Source organism: Channa argus, chromosome 18 (genome assembly GCF_033026475.1).
Source record: "Channa argus isolate prfri chromosome 18, Channa argus male v1.0, whole genome shotgun sequence".
Lineage (NCBI taxonomy): Eukaryota > Metazoa > Chordata > Actinopteri > Anabantiformes > Channidae > Channa > Channa argus.
In genome coordinates this window covers 9311577-9333624 of record NC_090214.1, presented here as the reverse complement: position 1 = coordinate 9333624, position 22048 = coordinate 9311577, and the positions used below count along the sequence as shown (strand labels likewise).

At 40.3% G+C, this 22048-nt stretch overlaps 1 protein-coding gene across 2 annotated transcripts in view; it reads left to right on the top strand.

Annotated features, from left to right (window-relative positions):
• Positions 1-22048, top strand: part of pappaa (pregnancy-associated plasma protein A, pappalysin 1a) — an 82641-nt gene that overhangs the window by 42570 nt on the left and 18023 nt on the right. Inside the window, exons 11-19 of one of the 2 annotated variants that reach the window (XM_067484585.1) lie at positions 7427-7537; positions 8406-8541; positions 8770-8983; positions 12181-12355; positions 18266-18449; positions 18747-18948; positions 19065-19269; positions 19884-20031; positions 20481-20596. In XM_067484585.1, the coding sequence (XP_067340686.1) occupies positions 7427-7537; positions 8406-8541; positions 8770-8983; positions 12181-12355; positions 18266-18449; positions 18747-18948; positions 19065-19269; positions 19884-20031; positions 20481-20596 (1491 nt within the window). Of the gene's footprint in view, positions 1-7426; positions 7538-8405; positions 8542-8769; positions 8984-12180; positions 12356-18265; positions 18450-18746; positions 18949-19064; positions 19300-19883; positions 20032-20480; positions 20597-22048 lie in introns of both variants that reach the window. The other variant, XM_067484584.1, reaches the window with a different exon arrangement.

The following is a 22048-nucleotide window of genomic DNA, read 5'->3' as shown; positions in this document are numbered from 1 at the left end:
TGTGGAAGCCTCATTGTGGCTGGTGTATTTTTTCATGGCACTGATAACCCCACCCCCCACCCCCACCCCTCCCGCCCCCAATAACATTTTCAAGCTGTTAATATACAGGGCTTTGGCCCTGTTTTATTGAGCATAAGGGGAAGAGTGTCTGAGGGACATTTATATTCCCCACAAACCCATCTGTTTTAAACTTGCTGGCATCATGTGCTTACCCGTCCCTATACATTAGTTTGTGGTCTATGTTCTCTACTACCCAGTCACTACTCATATCTAGGTAAGCTGCATAATTGCAGCCACTCACAAACTTTTACTGCCCCATTCTCAGTAGGCCATGGAAGTCGCCCATCATTAGCCTTAGACCAATGAGACGGTGAGCTTCAGTGGGTATGGGTGGGGCTGGGTGACAGGACATTACCTCACACACTAGGCGCTCACCAGCATTACTGTAAACCATGGGATGGTGCTTGGAAACTCATACTTGTTTCTCTCTGTGGCTCTTTCTCCTTTTCTCTCCACAAATGCCTCACAGATGCTCCCTCCTGCTTCCCGTGCTCAGGCTTCAAAATTGTATAAAGTGCATACCTTTATCAAAGAGAGAGGGAGAGGAATGGAAATGGGGAAAAAAAAAAAGAAATACCTGTTGATGGAAATAAACACATTTTAGGTGGTGCTTCATCGGGACGAATATCCTCTTTCTTAATTTGCACATATCCAAAATGCCTAAGAAGGTGGGCCAGTGCCTGACCTTACAGAGCCATAGAGCAGCAACAGAAAAATCAGCTGGTATCAAATACTGAAGACCCATGTTTAACACAGAATGACTGAAAGAATGCAGGAGCCATGGACAACACAATTAAGACATAAGATGATAGGGTTGGAATCATTTTGAGAAATGGGAAGTTGCAAATTGATTTAGACAAGGGGAATTGTGGGTAAGTTGGTCGACAAAATTTTAAACAGTTCTAACAACTGAATGCTTCACAAGCCAATCCACTCATGATATCTATCAGTGTTTTTTTGCATCCTGCCACATTGCACATACTGTGTGAGACATTATGTTGTCAAGATGGCGTCCTCATGTCTGTCTGTGTGTGTGTAGACATGATGCATTCTCATGATCAGGCTTCAAATTTGTGTACAACTCAACAATAACTGAATGCTGTGCTTAATCATTTTTGAGCTCCATGATGAATACTAGTACCAGCACAGAACATGAAAACAAAACTGATTTGCACAGAACTCCTGCATCACTTGAGTGATGAGTTCATATATTTATGTCACAAGTGATTTGCAGAAACACTGACACTGCTGTGCACTTACTACACTCACTTGGTGTGGCTTCGATTTATAATGAGGGGACATGGCAATCTGAACTGATGCTTGAAGAAAATGAGTTGTCTTACTATATGAAGTTTCTAGAAGTTACAGAGTTGTGCTAGGATCTTCTTTAAGCTCTGGGGCTGTATTGTAGTCTAGTAGGACACAGGAAGGACCTTCGCAGGGCCTCCTGTAAATGTCTGAGGGCCTCAATAGACTTTCAAGAACATATGGCCCATGTTTGTGTGTGTGTGTCAGCGAGGTTTATTGATTTGAATCCAAGATAGGACATTTTGAAAATCTGGAGGCTTCAATTTCAGTAACCAAGCCAAGGTGGGTGTATCATATGAGCATATTTGTAAGTGGGTATGTGTTTTGTGCAGGCATCCCTCTCTAGAGGTAATCTAACTTCACCCTGGCACCAAATCTCCATCACAAGGGGAAAGGCTGTGGTTCGGGTAAAGTACATTATGCTATTAGGGCTATTACTCTGTCTTTACTAACAGCATCACTCTCTATTTCCCACTTTGTAAGTTTATGTTTGCTTTCTGTTCCTAATGAACATTTTTACAGTACAGACATATTTTCAGGTTAATGAGTCTGACAATTGCACTGTCTCTTTTACCCAACTGTTATCTCCTTTGGTTTCCCCTTTGGCTCAAGACACTTACCTCCCCTTTTATCTTTAGTGGTGATTTACAAACACCAGTTTGTGTCTACAGACCCAGGGTTGGCTGTTGTCTGCCAGTCTGACTAGCCAGCTGGTACAAATTAAGACCATATGTGTAACTGTGTGTGTGTGTGTGTGTGTGTGTGTGTGTTTTGGAATTGAACTCAACTCCAGTGTTGCTGAGCTTGTTTTCCCAAGAAGGCGAGAAGTTGTTTTGTTCCAAATAGACATCTAAACATTTGACTTATGTACCTGGAATAGTGACTGTTTTGTCCTTTTATAAATCAGAACAAGGGAACCATGTGTTTAGAAAGAGTGAGGGTAGAAGAGGCTATGAGAACTAATCATTTTTGTTTTGTCATTTTACAGAATTAGGTATTTCCTTTGCCTCTTTGCACAACAGTAACAATTTCCACTTAGAGGCAAACTCTCAAAAAACAGGTATTACACATTATGAGCATTACTACATCACATTTCCAGATTATTATTCTCTTGTTAGTTTCAGTCACATTTTCTTTACTTTACAAACAACTGAGAGACAACGATATGTCAGATTTATCGGACTGTCTTCCGGCAGCGGTTCACACTGTGATTTTGTAGTTGTAATCAAGAAATCTATTCGAATGTCTGCTGGCAGGTGGCGTATTATACAGGCATAAGATAGGGGCAACAAGAAGGGCAAACAAAAACAGTGCTGTTTCCTTACTAAATTGTATTTCTTGTGTAATCCATATAAGACGTGAGAGATCTGGAGAGGCCTCTGTTGGGGGTCTAAATAAAGTGATGCTAGCACATACTATTAACATGATTATATTACATACACATGATAACACATGCAGTTTGTACATACACATGCAAATCTTTGTCCTGTCTTTACTGTCAGTTGTAAAACACTTTAGTTCTGATTTTCATGTCTTTAACAGATACAGTATATAATGTGATTGACATGAATTGCCTTTTCTTCCAAATATTTTCTGATGATTTAATATTCCTAATATCGGGGGTGGTCTTATTGATAACTGCTTGCAGTGTCAGTGATAAAAGAAATACCATCTGTTTTTTATTTGCCCTCATTGGATTCAGCTGATGTATTAGCCATATGAGTTTATTTTTTAAATCAAGCTGTTTCTAAGATTGATTTATAAAAGAAGGGTAAAGAAAGAGCATGCCAAATCCAGAGAGAAGTTTTTTGTATTATTTATTAGTTAGTTTATTAGTTGTATTTTCAAGCTACAGTACATTCTTAATGCAATTTTGACTTTATCCAGTGATGATTCTTGGTGGGATGTTTTTTGTGTAGATTATAGCGTAACAGTGCTCCAGCCGCACTGGTTAAATATTACATAATACTTATGTTGTCACATGTAAAACATCTGTGAAATACTGATGTAAAATGATCATATTCTGTTATTTAACTAAGTGAGTGCTACACAGTAAATGTTTTTGGGCTCTCATCCCTCCATCCTGTCTTATACACGCCAATGAAGAAGCATTTTGTCAAGACCTTAAATAACACCTAATTGTGCCACACATTTTTTTTTTATCCCAGTCTCCTGTAGTAGGAAATTTGTTTTCAACTGGAGAAGTAGATGCTGACTTTTAGTCCAAATAACTTACTGGTCATATACCAGATTTTTTAAAAACATTTACTAGCAACGTTTAGAAACTTACTATGCTAATATTTTACACAAATAACACAATTAAGTAATAATATTTGGTATTTTACAACTACTAAATCATAAACTAAGTTTTAGCTTTTTAGTGTAAATTAAAGTTATTAAGCAGGCAGATATTTTTTTGCGTCAATGCAAACCTTTAGTCATAGGTTTCTTGCTTTCCATAGCAACAGCAATAGTAAAGAAAAAACAATCTTTAAAATATATTTATAACAAAGTCTAAAATTACTTTTGATTATATGTTCGACTTCTTGAAGAAAGTGGTATAAGGATGTATGTAAAAGCAGCTTATAAGGGAAAAGCACCCTATTTTGAGCATGTGGCCCAACTGACCACCCCAATAAAAAAATCTAGATCCGCCCCTGATGCTGCTATGTTAAGTGCAAACTGTAAAAAGCTCATAGCTGTACAGTGCAGTGTGAATGATTGTCTGTCCTGAGTATATGTATCAGACATGTCGCAGATCGGCAGCAGTTTCAGTTGTCACCATCCACTCACCCAGTGTGTGCCGAGATACAGCAGGCTCTAGCCACAGATTATGGACATGGACCACTGGGCAAACACAGGGTAAAAGCCCCCCACCTTTGCATTTTTGTCATCTTGAATTAATTTGTAGTCATTTTAAATGTTTTAAGATATTTTCGTGTGTTTTGGTTTGCTCCATGCTAGTTTATATTCCTTTGGTCATTTTTTCAGTTGTTTTGTTTGGTTTTGGTCATTTTGTGCCTCTTTTGGATAATTCATCGTTCATCAATGTTCACAGTGTAGTGTCTGTAGTGTGGTTTTATGGTGAGTCTCTCTATGGCCATTTTCTGTCTTTCAACTTTTTCAAACAGTACCTTCAGAGGTCCTGGCCAGTGGGCCTCCTGATCCGCCCACTTGGCCTGTTCAGTAATTCATCCATGGCTCTGTCCCATGGATACATTTTGAAAGCTTATTACCACACTCTTATATTTTCTCTATGACTAAATCTGATCGGTGACACATCTGTTTAGAACACTTAGACTCTTGCTGAGGAGCTTGGAGAAAGTGTAATAAGCCACGAAGGGGCTGTGAATTGTCGCCTACTGGTGTGGTGCTTTACGGGGGGTGTTTGTTTGAGGACGGGGCTCTTGGCATGCCAAGCAGTGTTTACCTGTCTCAAACAGTAGGTTGCTAGAAAAACACACCGAGAGATGGGAGGAGGTGGTGGAGGAAGGTGTAGCTAGTGCCACCTGTGTTTCCATGAATAAGTCGTCAGTTTGCACATGGAAAGGGTTTTGTCACCTGCCCTGCCAGTAAAGGGTCAGCAATGGAAACAGTTCCTCTTGACTTCAGCTCATTACCAGATGTACAGTCCTTTTAAATCATATTGGTTAATTAAGTCATGCAGTCAGGGTGAGTTACTCAGAATGTTGTGGCTTCTTGTCAAGGCCAGACCAAAGTCAGAGCTTGGCTGAGAAGAAGTGCTGGATTCTGGGAAGCTCTGCACGGGTAAAACAACCCGTGGTTTCTTTTTAGTTACTGTATTTATTACATTTACATTTAGCAAAAAGGCAACAAGTTATTAAATCTAGCAGCAACTGTGCATTGATCAGAAAAGAAAAGAGATGTGGGGCCAAAGTCTCATGGCGTCTGATCTCAGGTGTTTGTCACCTGCATTTCTCATTTCTGCCACTTCAGCTTTGAACAGAAAGGTCATGTCAACAGATCCAGGGGACTGATATATGAACAGATAGCTGGTCTGGCCAGTTTTCCATAGTGGCAGGATCCTACAGCAGCCTCTCTAGCAAAACTCTCAGGTTACTGGTGTCTCATTTCACTAGCTCAGGGCAGCAAATGAAACTCACTGTCCTTGGGTGTCTGCCCTCTCTCCTTTTTGTCTATGTTTATGTATTTCTCATTACATTTTATAATCTATCACACACTTATTCTGTCTGCCACTTTCCTTACACTTTGTCCATCTCTCTTTGTTTCTCATCCTGCCTTGCTAATATCACACCAACATAACCAATAGTGTGTGTGTGTTACAAATCCTGGAAAGGACCCCCCCCCCCAACCCAAACACCCCCTTGATGTTCTGCATGTCGGCAAGGCCACAGTAATGAAGTGACTCTGTCATCACACTGTAGAATTTATTATCACTCTCTAATGAAGTCATGAATTCATTTGCATTCCGTGTACTTTTAAAAGTCTGTGCTATCATTACTTCTTCTGATCACAGGGCGGTAAAATGAGAAGTCTAGACATCAATTGCTATACTTAACTATATGGTTAAATAAAGTAAAGTTAATTAAAGTAACACATTTTTATCAGGTTTTATCCTGAATATTCTACACAGATACTGTACAGGTGGCTCGCAGAACACGCAGCAAAAAAAAAAAAGTCTTAATTGCTTTTCTAAAAGTTGTTTGGTTCTCTACCTTTTCCAGATGCACTGGCCTGAGGCTGTGGTTACACTCTTACACTGCGGTTAAAAAGAAGCCAGACTGGACTGAAAGCCACATACTGAGTTTATGTTTTCTGTGTTTTGCATATCACCACCAGAAATGTTTTTGGTGTCATCTCTTTCACAGCTCACCAACCTCCACTTTCTCCAGTGGGTAGTTACACTGTTGGTCACACTTCCGTTTGCAGCGTTGGGATGTTTTCCATAACAGCTTCTGCTGAAACCATACACCAAATTAGAGTTTGAAAATAGTATATTAGAGATAGCGTGTCACCATTATGTGGGTCAGAGCTCAGTGGCACTGCGCTGACATTTTTAACTCCTTTTGATTATGTTATGTATCTTGTAAACTGATTGAAGATGTATTTATGTTGTATTAATGAATTCCGTTTTTGTCAGGTTGAAATGTGAAACTCAATGTTTACTCTGTTATGTCTTCCATTGCCTATGCTACACCTTATTTCTTGAACATATATATTTATTTCATTTTTCTAATATAAAGGCTTCTTTTAGCACAGTATTTTAGTAAAATGTTGCTGACCTACATTTCTACAGTGTAATATATCTTCATGTATGTGGTTTCCTGGGTACATGTGTCATACAGCTGTGACACAGGTCACTTATTCAGGTGCTACAGTACGCAAAGTTTGGAAATTCTCTGAGGGCTTCTAGTGGACAGGTGTGGCATGACAGGTTTTATTAAAAACCCAGCAAGTTGTGAGGACCAGTAACAGACTATACTACTAGAAAGTGTCAGTGACATAAGAAGAGGAGAGTTATGAGTTATGTGTTTGCAGTGCACCATAGGGTTCCAGGCTTGTTGACAAAACACATAAAAAACAGTGCTGCACCCGTCAGCTGCACGTCACACCATCCAGACAGCAAACAGCTGACAGTTGTGGAAAACGTGGGTCAAAGCACTGCCAAAAGGCCACGACTGTCAACAAATATACGCTATTTATGGAAAGGTCCAATGTGTAAAATAGAAGTTGTCTAACATATTGTCTTCTGAACTCTTTCACCTTAAGGTCTTGTGAGATAAAAAACAAAAAGCTTTTCAGATCTCACAACTGACAACAGCAGCTGATAGCAACAAAGATCCTCAAAGTGTGATCGCGTTCTAGCTGACACAAGTAGATAGTACTCACAAAGTTTTGGTGACACCATTTACAACTTTATCCTTGCCTTAATTCATCTTTCGTTTTTTACTGCTCCTACTATGCAGTGCACAACTTAAAAAACACTGTTGGTGAACAGAGATTGGCTTATCTCAATTCAATCCAATACATGGAGTTACCCAATTTCTTTTTCTGTTTCTTTTTGTTTTTCCTCTAGACATGTCAGTCCAAGGTGTTTGATCTATCAGATGGGGTGTCGCAGTATGCGTGGTTCCCTTGTAGAGAGGCACATGCATCAAGCTGGGGGTATACAAGCTACTGGCTCAAGGTAAGACATACTGTCTATGCAAATATTACTCAGGTGACATCCATATAAAAGAAAAATCTAAAAGCATTTCAAGAAAATTCACTCTGAAAATATGGTCAATGTAAAACTGCTTTAATGTCACTATTGGTGCAACCTGAGAGAAGGTGAGATGGTAAAAATCTTTGGAATAGACGGCACAATGACAGCCTGGGTTAGTGTTTGGTTCGTTTCACTCCATGTTCTTAAATCAAAGAAATCTTAGAACCCAGCTGTGGATCCCAAAGGACCCAGGCATAACAAACATGAGACATATGTCATATTCTCTCTTGTGGTCTCAACACCAGTGCTGTCTGTTGTAGTTCCTCTGAAGACTAAAGTATGTTAGCAAGTAAATTGGCAATGCTCTGGTGGATACTTTGCATTTCTTTATGCCACTGTAGCTACAGTAGTTAATCCTTTGTCGTTGCCTTTATTTTCCCCTACCCAGTTATAAAATGCCATATTAATTAGTTTTTTGCTTTGTGGTATGTTTGGTATGATTTATAATCATCTAATTCAATTAGAAGCCTAGTTTACTGGAAACTCTAAGTAATTTGTATTGCCAAACAACAATAATTTACAAGAGAGTGTGCCAATAAAAGAATATAATGAACAAATCTATATTATAGCCTACACTGGGATGTTGCCCAACGCATTTTAACACTCATCATCATTTTGGTAAAACTTTGACAGCAACATGCAACACATCTGTTGCTTAAAAAAAATAAAAAAGGATTCAATTCAGGAAATCAAAAGAAAACAAACAGAACCTTAACAATAATTACTTCAGATGAGCACATTACATTAGCAGACATTATGTGTGAAATGCTTTTTGTTTTCATTTGTTCAGGCCCACTTCTCTCACCCCATGGTGGCAGCAGCTGTGATTGTACATCTGGCGGCTGATGGGACCGGCTACATTGATCAAACACAGTGTAATGTCACCGTTCAGCTGGTGGACACCAAGGATTTAATCCACAGTCTTGGTGAGAACGGCCCTAGGTATTTTTAGGGTGGTTAGCTGGGCTCACAGCAGCTTGTGATTCCAGTATTCACACAACATACAGCCAGCTTATACATTTGTCCCTCACACCTGTATTTTCACTTTATGCAAACTATGGGACACTGTATCACTAAACTAGCCTGCTATTTAGAACTGTTGTCTGCTCCCACCCCTTATTTTCCATTACTCAATCTTCTTACACTATCTACAGGTGACTGGCGTCTCAGCTGCCGCACCAACCCGTTGGTGATCCCAGTGAGCCATGACCTGTCAGTGGCCTTCTACCACACCAAGGCTATCCTCATCATGTTTGCTTGTCACCTCGTGGCCATCTCCGGCATAGGTCTACGCTCCTTCCAGTCCTTCGACCCCATCACGATAAGTGGTTGCCAGAGCAATGAGATCTACAACCCCACAGGCCAGAGGTGAGGCTGACAAGTAGAGAAATTGGGTGCTGTTGTACAGACATTACAAGTTATGCACTCTATGATAGAAACAAATTGTCTAAGAAGACATAGAAGTTCATATACTAGACAAAAAAACAACACGGGGTTCCCTCATCCAGGAGGGACATAAATGAAAAAAAGTTCTGCGTCTACACAACAGGCAAAAATAACAGTAGTAAAAATACAATATAAAGAGTTTTAGGCTTAGAGGCAAGGTGACAGTGGATGTGTTTGTAGTGAAGACTGGGGATCAGAGAGGATGTAAACCAACTTCCAAGTGCTGCCAAGCACTGCTAAGACCTCTGCCACGAAATATCTTCTCTCCTTTCTGAAAAGAAGACAAAGGGAGAAGAGACAAAAGACAAAACACCAGCTGCGTTTGAATGTGAATATTTTAACAAGAAAGACAGAGACTCATGTGTTATTTATGGTGGCAACAAGCTGTTTAATGTTAGACATCTGCCCAAAGTTACAGCTACAACAATAAAACTTTCTAAGTAACACTTATAATCTCACTGGAAATTTACAATCAATTTGGGTGCAATGCTGAGGTCCTGAAATTTGCAACAATAGAGCTGCCCTGCTGCCTCCAGCACTAAATATTGTTTACTACCGCTGTTTGTTTTGTTTTGGCTGAAGTGCACGCGGCATAAAAATATCCTTCTTCTTGGAAAAATCCTGCCGAAATCATCACGTTTCTCCTGTAATACTTTCTGCATTATTCAGTACTACACTGAGTTGTCAGTTACTGTTAGTTAATTAAACAAGTCCTGTCAATCAGGCGCCGATTCTCAATGTAGAACAACATTTGGGCATTTTTCTGGGTGTTGAAAAAGAAATTGACGCAGCTTTAAACTTAGCATCTAAGCCAGAGAACAGAGAAGAGCAAAATTCAATGAATGGGCCTTAACACTTATTATTAACATGCCAGCAAACAAATTAACTCCTATTTATCTACAACATGTAATTTTTGAGATTTATGAACCTTTAGATTTAATAACATAATGCCATGTCATTTGTACAGTAGCTTAACCAGACCACACGCAAACACACACACACACACAGTCACAACTCACCAATTTTCTACACCACTTTCTTGCATGAGGCCATTTATACTGGTGATGTCCCACAGCCTTTTTAAAAAGAAACGGACTAATGAACAGCACAAGGCACAAAGAACTGATGGTCGGGGGGTCTGCGCGGAGAGATAGAGCTGTCTGTGGCTTTTGTTGTGTGCTCAAGCGCACCTAAATAGATTAAAAGTGTTGTGTATCTGTATCAGCCAGGAAATTGTTTGTTACAGCTCACACACAGACTAGTTGCTTTCTCCCAGAGTTCTCTGTGAGTCTCCTTTGTTTCCTCATCTCTTTACTTTATCTTCATCGAGCCTCTTAAAAAACGAATATGGCTTTGTGATGGCAAGTGAACCAGATGTGCCCACCTATCTTCAGAGGGTTTAAATTGCTGCAAGCTGAAAAGTGTAGTTAAGATCAGTTTAGATTATTTACCGATCTGTACTTACATCAGCAGACAATCTTAGCTTGGTATGTTTTTATGTCACTGATCTGTTTCTTTTCTTTAATCAACTCCAAGTCATTATCTGCATTCTGTCATTCATACTCCACATTCCAAATGTCTTATCTCTCCTCTCCATTTTGCCTCACTCCATCTTCACTTCCCCCTTATTCCCATTCTGTCCCTGTGTTTTTCCACAACTCCTTTCCTCCCCCCCTTTATCATGTCTGTTATCCTGTGCTGCCTTCTCATCCTTTACTTTCACATCATTTTCCTGTTTGCCATCTCTTTCTTCTTGAGTCTCCCCTTTCTGTGCCTCCTTCTCCCGCTTTCCCTCACTCATTCTCCTGGGCTGAGCAGCACATTTCCCGTAATACTTATTTCTCCACAAAACACCACATCCCCTTTTCCCTGAGTTGTTAACAACAGTCGCTATTAACATGACTCAGTTTTATGTTCCATGCTTGTCTGCAAGCACATACACATGTATATTTTCCCTTTTGTTTCAGGTTTTTGCATGTTTTTTTCTCACCTCAATGTTTTGTTTTCTCAGCTTTTCTATGCTTCACCTCTCACCAAACCAAGAACTGATGGGATTTTGTACATAGGATGTTCATTCTAGTTTGTGATTTTTGTTCTTTTTGTTTTAAATGCTTTTCTATATAGTGTATTTTTTACTTACAGGGGAAGAGGATACTTTTCCAGGTAGTTAGTTATAATTTATGTCAGAAATTCCAGAGTGACTAGTAGAAAACCATAAAGAGATTTTGTTCCAAAGTGTCCACAGATGAGGCTCTAGTTTGTTCTTGAATAAGTTCAATTTGCCGAACAGTCTTTTCAGAGAATGTGTTATTATATAGTAGGAGAGACATACAAGAAATGAAAGATGTAAGGGATAATATAGGAACACAATAGAGTTGGATTGTAATTAATTGAGCCTGAGAGATAATCTCTATAGCAGGAAACAAATGGATAAAAAAGTAAATAGAGATTCCATTTGTGCAGGACTGAGTCTGACAGTGTTTCTCCAGACTAGTATTTTCTTACATCCTTTCTCTTTGTGTCCTCATATGTTTCTCTCTCCCTATTTCTCTGTCGGCTTCATCAGGGAATCCTATACTGTAGAAAGCGGACTGTTGTAAAAAGGTGACTTGGGCATCCAAGCATCCCAAAAGCACTAAATGCCTTCTCCGACTGGCTACCAACATAGAGATGTGGCCAAACTCTGCCACTGTAGCCTGCACATAATACATCCTGTCACTCTTATTTCCCGAACTACACTCTTCCATGTGTGCACACATAGACAGCCCTGTTATGCGAGGAGCAAATCTGGCTCAAATCTTTTCTCCACCTGGTTTATTGATTTGATATGTTAAGCAGTGACTGGTGGATAGGTATGGTTGACTCAATGTGTAGCTTTTCTATTTGTGAGCAAAGCTTACAGGTGACAGCTTCCATGTTCTAGTGTCTGTAGTTATTTCAGACACTTATGTTGTTTGTAACTTTAACTGTGTTTTTTTTTTCTTTCTTTGTCTCTGTTTCTCTCCCTCTCTTACTTTCTTTCACCAACTACCTTCCCCTACACACACACACACACACACCTACACACACACACACACACACACACACACACACACACACATACACATGCTCCCTCTTAGTTGTGTACATTATTCGTGCGAAGCCATTGACTGCCAGGAACCCTTAATCCGCAATGCAGAGATCAAGTGCAGTAGCCTTGGCCGCCACTTCTACAATGGAGATCGCTGCACCATCTCCTGCAACTCTGGATATGTCCTGCAAATCCACCAGGATGATGACATCATTAAGAGCCAGGTAAGCACGCTGCTGCACATATGCTCAAATGCAGACAGGGAGTTTAAGAATTACGAGAATCATTGCGGAAAAAGATGCACACGAATACATAAAGTGCAAAGGCATTTCTGCAAGAAATGGGAACATGTGATCGTGAGTGCACACATGAACCTGCATTGACACAGAATCAAGTACACAAATGGTGAGGTGCAAACAAACTTTGTGCTCTCCTCTCTCTGCATTTATTTTGTCACCTGCAAAAACTAGGCTTGGCACGGCAAGTCTCCAGGGAGAATGACATCATAAGCATCCAGGTAGATGAGTGCAGCACTGAGGAGTGGAGCCGCCCTGGTCTCCTCCTCTTGCTGACTTGCTACACATATACAAACACACGCACACACACAACACACACTGCACATATTCTGTACAAGCACAGACATAATAGTGTTTAGCCCCTTGCTGAGCATGCTGCACCATCACCTCAAACAGTCACTTTGTATCGCTACTCCACCAGGACGATGACATCATCGCATATTGTCTGCTCCCTCTCCCTCCCTCGCTGCATCCCTGCTCATTTCACACACACTGAAGGCTCTGTTAAGGCGCAGAGATTTGCTACTGCTCTCACAGAGCAGCACTCATTAAACGCTTCCATGAAGATAGAATACACACAGATGAATGCGCACCACAAGTAAACAAACAAGAAAGGGTTAGCTGACACCATATCGTCAACCTTTTGGATAGAGGCCAAGCTGCTGTAAAGGCCACATAAACGCTTTATCCTTTTCTGTGACTCTGTAAAGCAGTCTGCAAGACTATCTATTAATGCTCCCTCAGAGAGATGAGAGGTTCAGGGAACAAGGTAAATTTTGTTTTTGTGTGTATAAGGGACAGAAAAAATGCCTGCACTGTGTGGGTGTGTGTGTGTGTGTAACGGGCAAAACATTTTTAAAAAGAAGCAGAATTGATGATTCAGAGAGAGTGGAATGGGAAAGGATACACCCTGGACAGGTCACCAGTCTACCACAAGGCTGAAACAGTGACAAACAACCATTCACACTCACCTCTGCACTAACATGGCATCAGCTAACCCAATTGCCTGTGTTTGTGTCATTGTGTGAGGACCAGGAGTACAAACTGGTCAAACTTGTTTTTTCAAGTTCCTTTGGATAAAAGCATGCCAAATGAATAAATACAAATATGCACACAAAAATCAAGTTCACTGATTGTTGTAGCATTTTGCAAACATAATTTTAACACGTAATGATATTCTTCATGGCCTTGCACCTAACCCTAAACACTATGTTTTAACCCTAACCAGGGATTTGATCCAGCTTTCTTGACTGTATAGTGTAACAAAATAGTGTGAATTGTGCTTACCACCATGCAATGGTATCTGCCATTTTGTTGCCTAGCGCCAAAAAGGAGATGTAATTTCTAGAGAGGCCTGCCACCCCACATAGAGGCTCTATTTTAAAAAATGATCCTGCATGAAAGGGATGAATGACCTATGCGAGATTTAAGGTTAGAGGACTTGCTAATATACACTCTCAGAAATGGGGTACAGTAGAAGTTACATATGCTCTGCTACAGTAGGAGAAGGCCAGAAAGGAGTAAAAGTACATTTATTCAATTAGGGGAACAACCTTTATCATCATTGAGAACATATTCATATTGCACATGCATGTTATAATGAAATTGTAAGGGGCAAGCTAGCATTGAGGATCTTGATCAGGGACACACCTGTTGGGTAGGATGGGATTTGATTCCTCAACTTCTGCATCCCATCCTGCTCCTCCACCCACAGCGCTACCAGGCCGCAAGGTGGAAGGTACAACTTCAGGAAACAGTCTCTTTTTAAGTAGATTTGTGGATATGAAAAGTTGCTAAGTTGCATCAAGTCGACAATGCAATCATCAATAACTAAAGTTAAATGAAAACCAGTGACTTATATGCATTCAAGTGGTACATAATAATGAGTACAGCTATTACCACAAGGATACAAAAAAGTACCCACTGTGAAGGGCACAAATGTGGCCTTCTAGAGGGTAGAGCTCCAATGACAAGCCGTTGTACTCCTAAAGGTACAATAATGTCACTTATTTTTAGAGTGTAGTCATCCAGACGCAGTCACGGAAACCGAGCTGCCTAAAGGTTACCTAAATCATTTTAAGCTCAGCCATGTAATGAAAATCAAACAAATGATCATTGTGTTGAGTCGACATACCACTGGTAAAAAGAGGATGCCACAAACTAGATTTGCAGACTGAATGATGTTTATAATTACCATAAGTGAATGCAGTCCTTTTTAACTCATGCAATATCAGGACCTTGTGGTATTAAATTGTTGATCCATTCTGACTTAAGATCAGAACAATTCTTTGGAAAATTATTTCACCATCAGTGTCGTGTCCCTCTGGGGGCACTAGAATAGAACAGACTTTTACTGGCAGCCTGTCCTTTTCATATTCTACAACATGGAATATTATAGAAAATATTATGGGCACCATTAACTAACCATTCATGTCCCTTTAGTATCCAGTGTGGGACGGCACTAAATTATATCTATGACGGCAACAGCAGGACAGCTGTGACTGATGATAAATGGGGTTATAGCGATGTGAAGGAAACACTGGAAACATTCTGGATCAAATGTAGTGAAGTAAATGTGTTTTAAGAGACAAAGTACAAGGATAAGCTGTCTTGTCGCCACACAAATAGGCTGATAATTGAAAGCTTGAAATAAAAAAGTAAACGCACCGATCCTGAGCCTTAGGTTGCCAATAGGTAGAAAAGCACTATGCAGTATAAGTGCAGACCATTTAGAGTTTAAATAGAGTAGCTTTATGCTTTGTTGACTCACCTTCTTTCTTGATGGAGCTACAGCAGGAAATAACCTGCACTGGACTTCACCCTCATAATTCATTAAGGTGAACGTGGGTGAAACAGAGTACAGGCTGTGAATCGTAATCCTCATTCAGCACACACAGAGCCCTTAAACTTTGCCATTCTGATGATCCTCAAGTTGCAGACATTGTGGATAGTGAGTTAAGAGTTCATTCAATGTTAGTCTGCCACTCAGTTGTAAAAAGTGGTTAAAATCTTAATTCGTCCACTTAGGGCAAAATGTTTGGTGGCTTGTAGAGGTACGTAGCTCTGTCTTTATGTTGAGTGGTTAATGAAAAAAAATCAATCCCTCTACTAGAATTTTACGTACTTAGAAGGATTGTTAGATTCTCGGTAACACCCCTTTATATGAACATATTCTACTAGTTATTGTTTATTTTCCAGGCAAATAAAACTTCTCTGCTTCCAAGTAAAGACTTTTTTCCATCCATAACTGTTTTGAAAAGGGCTTTTCTCTCAGGACCAGACAGTAATAAATTCTACTTCCATTACTTAGCATCTCTGTAGTAGTTCTTCTTATCAGCGTACAACTGTGTGCTTTTACTTTTGACACGTGCATATGTTTGTGTGCCGTCACCAGCATGGGCGAAACCGTGAGTTAAGGCATGTGACTGTCAGTTCATTTGTCTCGTAGTCTTCCTGGCTTGAATTAGTCAGAGATGCCAGAGGTTGTTAAAATTGCTACTGAAAGAGTAGTCAGCTGTAAATTTTTTAAAGGAAGGAAATTTCCAATTCATTTACACACAGACACACAACCCTATATACTCTTACGCACTTGGGGATACATACATGAATAAATGTGAAAACAAGCTCATAGCAGATGTACGCAAATGGAACTGTTTCTCTGCGTGCTTTTACTGTACCTCTGTGTGTTTGTGGATACCCTTGAGCAAAGTTTTTCACAGAAATACACACGTAGATAGACAAAACTTTACTCAGCAAGCAGAAACACGTAATTTCACAAATGTACTTAACATCCTATTTGCACACGTATTTACAGTATGCACATTTACGCTAAATAGAGCCTTTGGCATTTCTCCCATGCAGACTATGTTCACAACGTCCCAACATGATTGACTCATTCAACTCTGCACCCAGTTATTTTTCAACAGCCAGTCACATGTGATGCATATGTTACTTTGTTGGATATCCAAATACGAAAGGAGCTTATTTATTTTGAAGTAACCCAATACTGTTATGCAGTATCATATAATGGAATCAAGATGAAAGATAGAAATACATGGGGCGAGAGAGAAGGTTATGAAGCAACAGATTCGTAATGCTAACTGAGTCCAGCTTGTGTGGCCTTAACGTTTGGCCGTTCTTTAGAAGGATGTGTGTAATTAAAGTCAACCAAAACAGGGGTAGAATGTAATTCATGGTGAAAACACAGGTTTCCCTATTGTGTTCTGAAAAGGAAAAGTCAAAATGATTGAACTCTCGCAGCTTTGTTGTGAGAATTCTTGGCACCACTGTCAATTTAAGCATTCCTGTTGCGTTACATGGTGTTATTTAATAGAAGAGGATGAAAACAGTTGAGGTTTGGATGCTGTTGCTCCCCATTTTGGTCTCATCTCTGCAAATATCGTACCACAAGCCAAATAATTTACAGGAATCAGAGCTATTTCTAATAGGAAATAAACCTAAGATCAGGATTTTTTATACATTTTTTTTTTTTTGTGGTAAAAAAAAGAAGTCCGGATCAAGGGATTGCTCCTTGAAATGTAATGTTTTGGAAACCTACTGTTTGCCTTTTCTGTTTCCAGGAGCACATGTAACAGCAAATATTGTATCCTTAATGTTATATTCTGGCCACAATCTTCTCATCACTCTTGATCAGGAATGTTTAAACATCAATATGTGCACAGGGTGTATAAACACAAAGCTTGCAGCAGAAGTGCACACACACACACACACACACACACACACACACAGAATTAATGCAAAACATGTGGCATTTGCAAGTCTCAGTCAGGTCATACCTCCTTCAGCAGTAACCTGAATGGCTTCTGTTTCTAATCAAGGGCTATTCTCTTAGATGAGTGTACAAAAGGGAATGGAAGCGATGTTAATCTGTTACATTAAGTCTAATATCATGCTGAAGACTTGAGCTTGTCTTTGTTTGTCAAATTGAAGTGGTCTTACCAGTGTCGGGTTTGACTCCTGTGTCAGTTTCTTGTGGATTTTGCATGTTCTCCTCATGTGTGGATTTCCTCTGGGTTCTCCAGTTTCCTCCCACATTCCAACAACATGTAAGGGCCCAATCGCACAGGATGCACTTTGTAGACTCTGCACTGATTTTGAAAACCACTGGAGGAGCGCAGGAACTAGCACTGGTGATTTTTTTTTTTAACCGTTGACAGGCAACTCCATGTTCGAGTACTTTAAATCACTAAGAAGCATAGTCAATTACAAATGAATGTTCAACAGGCATTAACTTTCCCCTCAGTGTTGGTTCTCATCATGACACAACAACCGACTGCATGGCATTACCTGAATAAAACATTTTTGTCTGGTTTGAAACACTGTGTTAAAAACATTTCACTTGATTTAACAATTTTCTTAGTATCATCATCAAGTGTGTGGTTTCCAGCTGTGGAAGAATCCCTCCGTGTGTGTTTCTCAGAAGTTGTCACACTGCCACAGAAGTCAATCTGTTTTGTGTTAGGGCTGATTGTGCAGTTGTTGGATATCGGTTGTCTTAGTGACACGACTTGACCTTACAAATGCTATCAGCAGTTACCTGAGCCACTGAGTAGCCTGCGAGGCTTACTGACATACAGTAAGCTAAGCCTGATCAACCGTTGTTATGTTTCACGCGGATCGGAGACTTGTTGCGTTTCGTGCTGAAGTGCTGTACTCCTTTTTGTGTGAGCTTAACATTTAAAGGATTAGTGTTGATGAATGATCAGAAGCATCAATGTGCAAATTAATGCTTGTGTCAGTGCATACTTTTGCATAAACCCTGTTTCAGAATAAACCCAGACTTTTAATGCATCCATCTATGTCTGTCTTATTTTCCAGTCTGGTTCTTCCGTGACTATAACCTGTGCAAATGGGAAGTGGAATAAACAGGTATCATGTGAGCCTGTAGACTGTGGGCTGCCTGACAAATACCATGTTCATCCTGCCCATTTCCACTTCCCGGAGGGCACTACGTACGGCAAGAAGAGCACCTTTCAGTGCCGAGAACCTGCGCAGCTCGTAGGTGAGATGTGTACTGGGGCAGCCACTCCGATATGCTGTGTGGCAAGCCACAGGCATGCTATCTTTCAAATATCTTCACATCATTTTAACTAAAATAAGACATTAAATCCCACAATACACTGGATTAGTTGAAAAAATGATTTTAAACTGTGCTGTCTTTCTTTTAAGCTACTTAAATGTCAACATCAAAGTATTTTTATTCAGTCTTTCAACTACTATACATTTCATATTCTGTACTTCTTTGGAACATCGGATGTTCCACTTCAACAGATCCTTTTTTATCCCATTCTGTCCTCAGGCACAAACAACACTCTTACCTGCCTAGAAGATGGTCTGTGGTCCTTCCCAGAGGCCCTGTGTGAGCTCCGCTGCCCAGCCCCTCCTCCTGTACCTAATGCTGTACTGCAAACTAAGCGCTGCAATGAGACAGGCCTCAAAGTGGGCACGCTCTGCAAGTACAAGTGCAAGCCGGGCTACCATGTCACCAACAAACCCAAAAGGTAAAGAAACAAACACTGAGGTATTGATGCTGTTGTTTGTTTGGAGTTTTCATGTAAAACTCCCAAGTGAGTAAGGCCGGAAATCAGTACCATTAATTGTCTCCATTCCCTTTAAGGCGTGCATTTAAACGCCAGTGCACAGAAGATGGCAGCTGGCTTGAAGGGGCATGTGAGCCAGTGACTTGTGATCCCCCTCCTCCCATCTTCCATGGCTCCTATCAATGTACCGATGGCTTCCGATTTGACAGCGTATGCAGACTCAACTGCTCTGAACCTGCCGGTAATACTGCTATCACCGCCGCAGGAGGCTCTGCCCATACGGTGAGGCTGCTGCACGCGCCATGCAAGCAGGTCTGTCCATCACTTTCCTCTCTTTCTATACCTATATTTTTGTCTCATTGTTATCATATGAATAGTAATAAGACATTCTCTCCCCCCTTCTTCACATCCTTGCCATTTTTCTTTACTTTATATAGTGTAATGGCACATAATTATTGCACAAGACAATCAAAATGATGAAAATCAATTAAGTGCAGTAATATTAATGTTTTATTAATGTTTATTGTTATTTGTTATAGTGATAGTTACATTCGCCATCATTCATTTGATTATTCTTACACTACTCTCACTGTCTGGACGCATGGCTTTCTGTGCCTGATTCTCTCCCTGTCTCCCTTAGCCCTACTCAATTTGACGCCATGCTAATTAGATTGCTATTGATTTCCAGAATAGTCCTGCTGCCACAGACTTTTGAAATGCATACACCTTTTAATCTGTTCTGCCTCTCAGGCATTGTGGGTTGGATGCCTGATAAAAATTGGATTGTATTTCCCCCGTTGCAATGGGATGCCATCTTAATGTCCATGGTCTGCTAGTGTTTGTGTGTCAAAGTGTGTGTGTAATTGTTTGTCTGTCGATGTATGTGTTTTTTTCAGGGCGTAGGGTCCAATGTGATCCGCTGTAGAAAAGATGGAAACTGGACAGGATCGTTCCGCCTGTGCCCACACAGCAAAGGCCAGTGTTCTTTACCTCAAAACCTCCATTATAGCCTACAGTACTCATGCAAGCGAGGACACGGAATAGGTCTGTATGCACAAATTCCCTGTTATATAATAAAAATTCAGTTTTCTTACTGTTTTTCACCTTTTTGTTGTTTGGACGACTCACAGCTGTTGTTGAATGTGCTTTTATTCATTGTTGTTCACATTACTCATTTCTCATTACTCACCCTTTTCAGTTTGTGCTGTTTACATTTATTTGAATTTGTTCTTAATGGGAGGCAACAAAAAGTCTAAACCACAGTTATGTAACCTAGCACTTTAAGTATCACACAATATCACAACTGGGAATTTGAAAGTGAAGGTTGGAGAAAGGGGTAAAAATTATGTCATTTGGAAACTCTTTGATGTGGGGTTTGTGCACACTTTTATTGTTTTTGTTTTCCATTTCTCTTCTCTTTTGCACACACACACACACACACACACACACACACGCACATACACGCACACACACACACGCACACACACACACAGGTGAGGAGTGTGAGCTGACGTGCAGAGAGAGTAACAACGCTGTGGTGATCCTCCCTAGCAACATGACAGCTGAAAGTGTGCTCAAAGAGCACTGGAGGAACCCGCACAAGGTTGAGGTAAGTTTATACGTTCGTTCGTGTCTGACTCAGAGTTCTGACAGACGCACTTGACAAACTTCTGTGATCCACAACTCTCCTGTAAGGAATTTCACGTATGGTGTCTACAACCTGGTTCTATGAGCCACAGTGCAAAACATTAGTGTGTTCCTAGCTTTTATACCCAGTGCCATGCAAATGTTTGTCTCAGAAGCATTTTTACTCTATTTTTGATTGGAAGTGTAAAAACATGCTGCTGCCATTCTTACCTCTCTCTCCTCAATGTCACATTTTAACTACCTCCTTCAGAACTAATAAGATCCACAAAATCTTTGGGATTTAAGTGTTAAGAAGTAATTGTGCCATTTGTAACATGTAATAAATGATTAACTGTGTTAAATCAAAACATGCTCAGCTGAATTCTTGTGAAGTGCAGGCCCCTCCCCACCACTCCAGCCAAGTCGTAAAACCTTATCAAATGACAAGTCATCAGTAATCACTGTAATTTTCTGAAATAAACTTATGATGTTCATTAGTTAATGATCTCATTATACCTCCCAGCTACTGACTATACTGAGTAAGTACTGTTTGCTTAAACTGGCAGACAGCAAAACAAAGAGGGCAGAGGTTATGGTGGGGGAGGTCATTAAACACAGAGTTGTACACCTTGTCCCCATAGGGGTGCTGCTCACACAGGCATGGTGTCATTTGGGAATTTTATGAAGCTTGTGGGTGGGATAAATTGGTGGGGGTGGGAATGTGGTGTGTGTGTGTGTGTGTGTGTGTGTGTGTGTAGTATTTAAAGATTACTTGACTACACCTAATCTTCTAATTTTACTCTCCACATTTAACTTAAGTAATGTCATGGTGTGCAGCTTATTTTAAGTGTTTAAGTGTTTGAACCTTTTAGCTGTGGGGCCAGAGGAGGATCTTACTAAATAACATCAAGTTTTGTAACTGGAGAAACAAAAGAGAAACCACGGCCGAGTAAAAGAACACATTGTGTTTCTGACTGTATTTTTTTTCCTACAACTCCTTTTGTTGTTGTTTCAGAGTCACACTAAGTCAGCAGCTTTTTTTGCAGTGGTTGTTGGGAGAGAGAGGCTGGTTAGGCCACATGGACATGAAATGATCTGTTTTTCATGGATTTCTGTAATTGATATGATTTGTGCTCAGTGGCAATTTGAGACTTGAGGCTATGCAGTCAGGGGCAGTGGATAGCATAAGAGAAATAAGAGAAGTAAGGGTGACGGGGTGAGTGTTTGAGACATGATGCACCCCAGCTAGGATGTTGCAGAAAGTTGACTTTACAGCAGGTAGTGTCCCCTTTAGCAGGTTTTTAGTTTTTTGTCTTTTACCACTACCTGCCAAACAATAGACACCAGAGCTTTTGTATGAAAAACACACATGGATGCAACACCTTTTCCAATAGCGTGCATTTGCAAATGCCAATGATGAACAGACAGAAATGTG